The sequence below is a fragment of the Xiphophorus maculatus genome, chromosome 21 (genome assembly GCF_002775205.1).
Source record: "Xiphophorus maculatus strain JP 163 A chromosome 21, X_maculatus-5.0-male, whole genome shotgun sequence".
Lineage (NCBI taxonomy): Eukaryota > Metazoa > Chordata > Actinopteri > Cyprinodontiformes > Poeciliidae > Xiphophorus > Xiphophorus maculatus.
The window spans coordinates 10,806,595-10,815,277 of NC_036463.1; the positions used below are offsets into that span (position 1 = coordinate 10,806,595).

At 43.2% G+C, this 8,683-nt stretch overlaps 1 protein-coding gene across 2 annotated transcripts in view; it reads left to right on the top strand.

Annotated features, from left to right (window-relative positions):
• The window catches only part of LOC111606250, a 72,930-nt gene extending 70,339 nt beyond the window's left edge, over positions 1-2,591 (top strand). For both annotated transcript variants that reach the window (XR_002751997.1, XM_023326604.1), the window contains one exon: positions 308-2,591. Coding sequence is in view for 1 of the 2 variants with exons in the window: in XM_023326604.1 (XP_023182372.1) it covers positions 308-560 (253 nt within the window). In the remaining variant the exon portion in view is untranslated. The remainder of the gene's footprint in view (positions 1-307) is intronic.
• The last annotated feature ends 6,092 nt before the right edge of the window (positions 2,592-8,683 follow it).

The window sequence follows — 8,683 nt, forward strand, 5'->3', positions numbered from 1 at the left end:
TTTTTCATGCAATCTTAAAGTGTCCCTGCACAAATTAAAACATGAAAGAAGCTGCATAGAGCTCTCAACAATCAGCTAAAATGCTAAACTAAATAAATAAAACAATTACTATTATTGTTATGATAAATGCCATATAACATATTAAATGTAGGACTTTTAATTTAGTTATATATTTCTATAAAATATGATATTAATAAGTTATTTTTGACTTGTAAAGTGTCTCAAGGTGACATTTGTTGTGATATGTATCAATAATAACCGAGTTTGTATCTGAATGTTTGACAATATTTCTGATTTCTACCACAAGAGGGCAGGAGAGCCTCCATAAGAAGACAGGAGATGGACCCAGACGGCTCTCCAGGGGGAGCAGCACATCCACGAACATGCTCGATGGCAGCTTTATGGATTTCATTCAACTTAAAGATTTTTTTTCTTGCTATCAGCAGAGGCCAGACTCTCTTGCTGTTGAGTTTGGATTTTCATGGTGTTTGCGACAAGGGGCGAGGTGTAATAATCATGATATGGCAGACATAGGAGGCGCTGTTTTTGGGCTGCATTAACAACTGGAGTTTAAAGAAATGATGCAGATGATGGCTTCCTACAGAGACGCAACAACAAACTGTTTCTTTGTCACAACATTTCCTCCAGCCTATTCGGTGGGAAATTATCTTAAATTTAAAGTGTTTCTGAACATAAAACGAGTGCTGAGTGCTTATTTTGAACGCATTTTAAGAAAACCGCTTCTTAAAAATGGATGAATGGATGGCTCCTCCATCCATCCATCCATCCTCCAGTCATTTATCAGATGACACTCAGACTCGTGAAATTATTTTATTCTGTCAAAGCACTCCGAACTGAAACTGTAACAAATTAGATGAATTTGAAATGTCTTCGCTACTTTTCAAATCTGCTCCTCGCATTTATGCAGAATTATATTTCCTCGGGTTGATATTTAGCTCTCTGCTAGCCGCCTGCTGTGGTAGAAGATTTTGTCGGGGCCACATTTTCCGACCTTTTGATATTAATTTAATGTGACATTGGTCTTAAGCAGCTCTGCTCAAGTATGCTCCCTGCATGTACACAGCGGGGTTATTACTGCTTTGATGCACTTGAATTTTAGGGACATATTACAGGGCGAAAATGATGAGAAAATGACGTAAAATAATTACATTTCTAAGAAAAGGATTCGACCAGCATTTATGTTTACTTTATAAATTCTGGTGAATTATTTCACAAATTTCAGCTGGAATGTGTTCACCCCTGGTGTCTTCGTGTTTGCGCATCTTGTTAATCTGATTTGCTCGAACAAAACAAGCCATTGAAGGTTACATGCGAGCGAACGCCGATGTGTAGACTTTGCGCAGTCTGAATCCCGCACTGCACGATTTCCGCTTCCACGCCGGCTGCAGGCGAGCGAAACAAAAGGCTGCAGATTTCAGCACCACAGAAGGTGGACAGCGCTGCTGGCCGCCTGTGTTGGGATGGAAGGCTCCTATTGCTCTATTGAACACACACACACACACCCCACCACACGCTAGGAGCATGTATGCTCAGATGGAACCAGAACTTCCGCATATGCAATTACTTTATTGTTTAAAAAAAAAACAAAAAAAAAACACAGGCAGTACATAAATTATAAACTTTAAAAAAAAAAATACAGTTCAATGAGTTCATGGTGTCCGTGATGTCGTTTCGAAGAGAGGAGGATCATCTCTTGGCATTCACCGCGTGCCTTAATTGTAAGACATTAAATCAAGGTCCGCTGTGAACACGGAGAGACGCAACCCGCTGCTCAGAGAGGTTTGCACAGAAACATACGAGTGCTGTCTCTCTGTTTCAGGAAAAACAAAGACAACTGGAAGAAACCTCTTTTTGCGCCTGTAACCTTAACATTCTGCAGCCGCCCTGGCCTGCAGACCGAAAACGAGGGGGGAAAGCTCCTTTTTTCTTCTTCTTTTAGCAAAGATCTGCCTGTATTCATGCATTTACCTAAGTAGGTGAAGTTACAAGGCAAATAAGACATCTTTGAGGGCAAATTATTAACCGTCCCAGGCAGCTTTTGCAGATGAGCAAAGGACTCCGTATGCAGTGTCCAAAGCAGCAGACAGCATAGATGTCCTCCATTATTCCATAATGTAACCTACGGGGATGAAGACAAAAAAAAAAAAAAACAAAATGCGCCATGAGCCTCAAAAATTAAGTGCAAGTATTCCACATTCACAACTTAGAAACAAGTCCACAAAAAATGAAAAAGAAAAAAGAAAAGAAAAACTTTCAAAGAATTCGCTTTTCTGCATATTCCTAGAAAATGCCGCAAATCTCAAAATGGGGCAGTAACTGCGGAATCCTCATCTTCGCTTTTCTTTTTTTTTCTTACGTGCAAATGAACGGAGACGCAGAGACCGAACCGTGCGCACTGACACCTGCTAAATGGGACTGATCGTCTCCCCGTCCGGTCTCCTCCCCCTCCCCCCCCAATCTGACTTTGGGATTAACGATGCTCCAGCCAAACAAATGAGGAATCTGCCTTCAGCAGAAGAGGATTGGGATGACGGGCGGAGAGAAGGGGGGGGGGGGGTGGCAGTTGGTGACGTCACTAGGCAAACAGATGTTTCTCTATATTACCCAGAGTCCCCTCTTCATCGCCTAACCTGCGTCCTTGAAACCAAAAGGGACATTTTTCTCCGACTATCCCAGTTTGTGTGAGAATATGTGGGAGGGGATGCGTGTTACCGGCTCTACGGCGGCTCGGACAACTCAGTCTCAGTGTGTGCTGCGAAGTCCCAAATCTGGCGCTGGGCTGCGAACAGTTATGCAACAATGCACTATTGGAGGAAAAAAAAAATGGGAACACTTGTGAAGCAAAGCTCACACTAATACGGGATCGTTTTGAGCATGCGCACACGCACACGTCCGTGCACTCCCTCGCATACAGTGATGGAGGGAGGGATGCTGGAGGGGAGCGAATGCTGCATTTTGGCTTTGATGTGACGAGCTGTGCAATCAGTGACATTTAGTCAAACCTTAACACCGTTTTCCCATCTGTCATCAGGAGGACATAGAACGAGAAAAACGCAATGCAAAGGTTCTATTACCTGTCACATTTAGTGAACGTTATAAAGACCTGTTCGTATCTAATATCATACGCTGAAATTCGCACAATTCGCATTAAACACCAATCAAATTCCATTGAAGTCAGTACTGACTGTACATGCTTAAGACCCTGAACGCTTCTAAGCCGGGAAAAGGCTCCTTCTATTCCAACTGAAGGGCGAAAATTGACAGAACTGGGAATAAAGAGGCGCAGGCAGAGCACATATGTTAATTGCGTTGAATACACTCGCTGTTACGGAGAGGAGATGGATACGGAAACAAAGGAAATCACCGGTTGTCACTCTGAGAGACGACCCCATCCAGGGCAAATCATATCGGTTATTCCTGCTCTGGATTTTGGGGTCTCTGACCACCAAAGGAGAAGTAAGAGAAGGAGGTAAAGGGGGGTGGGGGGAACGACCCTATTGTCCTGAAGCGCCGCGCTGCAGCTCAGAAACACACCGTCCTCTTTTAGTCCTTCTTATAGATTATGCAATTGTCGACATGAAATGATGAGCAGGTTGCAGCCTGCGCCGGGTTGCACATGTTTTAGCGATTTTTTTTTATTTTTTATTTATTGCACATGAGCTGCTTCATTCCCGAGAGCCCGCAATAACAATGGCAAGTGCAACGTGCAGTGGAGAGGACACAGCGCCGTTACGTCTCGAAACATCTCCAGATAACAGCTTTTTCTTTCAGTTCGCAGATAAATGAAGGGACATTTAAAGCCCCCCCCCCAAAAAAAACGCAGATTTGACTCATAAATAATTGACTAACGCAACCCAGTGAGATACTCACCATGAAGCGGTCCGCGCCATATGGTGGATCCCAGCACAATGAGCTCATATGTATCCGCGTCCGGTTGGTTTTCGGCGTTATTGTGATTACTTCACCGATTCATCGCGGAGCCTTAAATTCCCGGTTTGTGTCGGTGCAGCGGCGAGCGGGCGAGCAAAGCACACACTCCGTTTGGCGAGGAGGCTCATACTACCAATGAGAGCGACGCTGTAGCCCCTGCAAAGCATGGCTGCGCTTTCTCGCTCCTCGCTTCTTTTTTTTTCCAAAAGAGGGCAGGTCGTTGTGTGCATTACAATGAGTTAAATCTCTCTCTCTTGCTTCCCACACGCAAGCGCGTAGCGCTCACGCGTTTGTACACTGAAATGCGTGCTCTGTAAGTCCTGTATTTAGTCCTTTTTTGAGAATATTTTCCCCTTTTTGCTTTAAAATATCAATGCATGCAGCACAGATTTTCAGCTTCCCCTGAAATATTTGACGTGTTGTAGGACTTAATTGCTCTTAAAAAAGAAGAAGCTTGTTTTAGATAAGAATCCTTATGCATGCTGCACTGATTTTCAGTTTTTGCGTTTTAGTCTTGAGGAATGTAATGTATTTTCGCAATTCTCTAGAAGTCCCGTATTTAGTGATTTTCATGGGATATTGGGTTGGATATTTGCATGTTTTGAATCATAATTTCAATCCAGATTTTTAATGTGTTTTTGTATCATACAATTCACGTCTACATAAATTTACACATTGACAATCATCTCATCTGAAATGCCTTGGTAGAACTGGTGCAGGACAACTCTTGACAACCCATGTGCTGATTTTCTAAATTCAGCACATAAATTTAATAAAGATATTAGACCAGTGCTTCCAATTCCAGTCCTCAGGCGCGCGCGCCCCCCCCCTGCTCTGCATGTTTTAGATGTGCCTCTATTCCAGAACAGCTGATTCAAATGATTGCATGACCATCAAGTACTGCAGAAACCGTTGATCACCCACAGATTCAAACCAGGTGTGTGGCAGAAGGGAAACACCTAAAACATGCAGGGCAGGGAAGCCTGAGAACCCGGATGGAGAAACACTGTATTAAATCTTCATTGAGTCCCTACCTGATATTGGGTCTTGCATTGGGCCTGGTACCAGGCCTACTGGATTCAATAACCATCTGAGCAGAGCAAAATCTTTATCTTGCAAAACTGTTAACTTCAGTGTATTTTACTGAGATTGTAAGATGACTAATTCTGAAGTGGAAGAAACAAAGAAACATGGTTGTAAAAACTTTGTACAAATAATTTCAAAAGTGTGGAATACATTTGTTTTCAACCCTCCCGCCTCAATACTTTGTATGAATTTTGCTCTCTCTTTCTTTTCACCAACAACAATAAGATTCATTTTTGTGGTTGGCATATGTGCTCATACCATTTTGCATGTTGGCCACAAGTTGCTTTGTCTCCTACATGCATTGTGGCAAACAGAAAATTAGACTTTTGTGGTACAGATTCTTTCACATGAGTGCTCTGTCTCTGCAGCTTCTCCAGAGATACCACAGGCCTCTTGGCGGTTTCTCTAATCAACGCTCACCTTAAGTACAGTGTCAGTTTAGGTGAATGACCATGTCAAGTTATATGTTTCTGTGCCATACTCTGCACTTTTAGACGACAGACTGATCTGTCCTCTCTGAGATGTTCAGCTGAAAATTAAAATGTCTTTTTTTTTTTTATGAAGCATATTGTTATAACAGATGTTTTCCCAGTCAAGGGGGTGAGTAGAGGGAGGTAAGGTGCACTCTCATGTCCTCTCTCATGCCCCATTCTATGGGGTTAAGTTATCCTGAGCTGACTATGTAGTTATGCTGCTTAGGCTGCTGGAGGACAAACTGACCACTGCCCTCCACCCCCATTTCTTCTGCCACTACTTTCCAATTTGCATTATTTGCTGTTATTTTTGCAGCTGTTGATTTTATGCTTTCTCTCAGTATTTCCCTCTCCATAGAAGCTACAGCTGGTCTGGTGTTGTGTTTTGGCTGTGGTGCCTTCCTGGAGGAAGGCATAAGCTGAGATAATGCTGCCAGCAATTAAATGCGTCCCTCTCCTGCTATTAACTTTTTTACTTGGACTTCTACTTTCATTAACATAGAAATTACTCCTACATCAGTTCTTCTCAAAACCCCCAGTCCGTTGTGGCAGATGGCCACTCGTAGTGCCAGGTTCTGCTGGAGATTTCTCCCTGTTAAATGGGAGTTTTTCCTCTCCACTGTCGCTACATGCATACTTGGTATAAGGGATTGCTGTAAAGTCAACGACACATTGCAACTCTTTCTAGACAAATTCTTTCTGTTTCTAATTGATTGCAGTATTTATATATCCCCTCTTTACTTCCTGCAATGATTGACCATGATGCCATCTGAGTAACCTCACCAGCCCTGCAGCCAAGGTGAAGCACCAGGGATCCCCACCAATGTGCAGTTTCTTCTAACTTGTCCAATTTGTGCATTTAAAATAAACATGCAGGTTTTGCATGTTCATTTTAAACATGCAAAACCTGTTCAAAATGGATTTTGCAATTTAAAATGCACATGCAGGTTTTGCGTCAGCATCCAGCCCTCTGTCCCCCAGTTTCACTCTGCTTCACTGATGGACTTTGAAAGAATCCACTATGCAGTGATGCAACCTTTGCGTGTGACGCAACATGAGCGATCACACCGCTAAGAGTGTTAACGTTTTGTCAACATCTTTTTTCTTCTTTATTTTGAAGGGTACGAAGGAAACTCTGCCCGGGCTTGCGTCAGGCTGCACATAGAGGGAAGTTTGAAAGCTGAATTTTCTCTTGCAGAGAGAGAGAGATGGAGGAATAGGAGGAGGGGAGGTGATGCCATTGTTCCCACTGAAACAATGGAAGCTGCGGGGCGACAATCAGCGGTGCGCACATGAATGGCTACAAGAGTGCGTGTGTGTGTGCGTGGTGGGAGAATGTTGGGTGGGGGGGGGGGGGGGGGTAGTGGCCCCAGGGTCTCCGTTCCCAGCGCCTTACAATGAACCCCGCGTAAGGTCGGGGCTACCAGGGGTCACAGGCCAACCCCGCTTTTGTGCTGCACTTCAAAACACATAAACATTTATTAATCAAGAGCCAGAGACTGAGCCCTCTTTGCTGGAGAGAAAAAAAAAACTATGGGAGAGAAGAGGGGCGTAAAAGGGAGGGAAGGAGGAAGAAATGACCACCGGCTGCAGTAGCACATTCCATCATTTGGGCAGAGAAGTTTGGAAAAGTTGGAGCCACTACTGGAAACATACTGGGTTTGGATTTGATTTGCGCTTTTGCTGGATACTCGCTGCACGTTTCCCCGGAGCAAGATTTCTGTCGCAAAGGGACAGTTTATCCTCCACAACAAAGGACAGAAAAGAAGACACTTTATTTATGTGTATATATATATTTTTTTTAAAGACAATGACAGCATAGGAAATAAGCGTCACCGAGGCAGCTCTGAATATGCGCCGCTGTGAAAATGCGCAGAAGTATCTCCGACCAGGACTATATATATATTTTTTTCTTTTCTAAAGGCCTTGTTATTCAGCTTGACCACGTTACCCAAAAAAACCTACTATTTTTCTACATATATTTTTTTAATTTAAGATTAAATTTGACGACAAGAAATAATTAATTTTTGCTCGTGCGCAAAAATACATAATTAAGCGTCGATGTTGATCTTCTTGGGACTCTTGGCGACGAAACAAATAATAATGCAGCTTGTAGCAGAAAGATGCACATAAAATAAACTGTGTGCAGGCAGACAATGGTTGGTGTGCGCTCTGCAGCTCTATAAGCTGCCGGGAAGAGATGAGCTTTTTTCACCCCCTCCTTATGTTTTGGGTCGTACAGCAAAGGCCTCGTCCACCCAGCAACAGACATCCTACATGCTAGCTCCTATAGCATTATATCGCTCTGACTTTAAAATAGAGTGTGTATATATATATATATATATATATATATGTATGAAGGATAGAGATTTTTGGATAGGAAGTTAAATGCATGTAAACGTGCAAGAAACAGACACCACATTTAAAGGGCTGCCCAGCAATGCCTGCTTTTGTATTTCAGAATGTGACCTCGTTGTGTGATTTCTTCTCTTTTTTCTCTCTACTTCTTACTTCTACCCTGATGGTGAGGTTTGCCCACATGCTCCGCCCGAGCAGGGACGGTACGTTCCCCGAGCTAGCACCAGACTCCAAAGAGCAGTTGTTATTTCATGGTTGCGTGCAAGCAGAATCAGGTCAGCTGCACTGGGTTGCAGGCCTGCTGGCTGTGTTTGTAACGTCCTCCAAAAAAGAAACGGTATATGATGAAGACGTTTGTACAATTCCCCAGATAGGAAATAACTGGCCTTTCAAAGCATCACAAACTTAAGGATAACTATAGATATTTTTTTGAAAAGCAACACATTTTGGTTGGGAAACAGAGGCGAAGACTCAGCTGATAAAGCACAGAGTAAACCTTTGCCATCAGTTACCTGCACTGTATCTGGCTTGGATTAAATTATACCTTTCTCTAAATACACATTATGAAGTTAGAAGAGCCTCTGCAATTTCAGAGATAGATACTTTGTACTCTGGTAGTGCTTTGTGTGAGTGAAGTACGGATGAGTGTGTTTGGGACCTTCCCCCTCTGACATTAGCAGGGGGTCAAATGTGCATGTAGGGCACCGGGCTCTCCACCTCCCCTCTCTCTGTGATGTTAAATGTCAACCAGCAGCATCCACAGAAAGCGAGGTGAGCCTCTATTTTCATGCTTATGCCAGGAGATCCTCATGTCC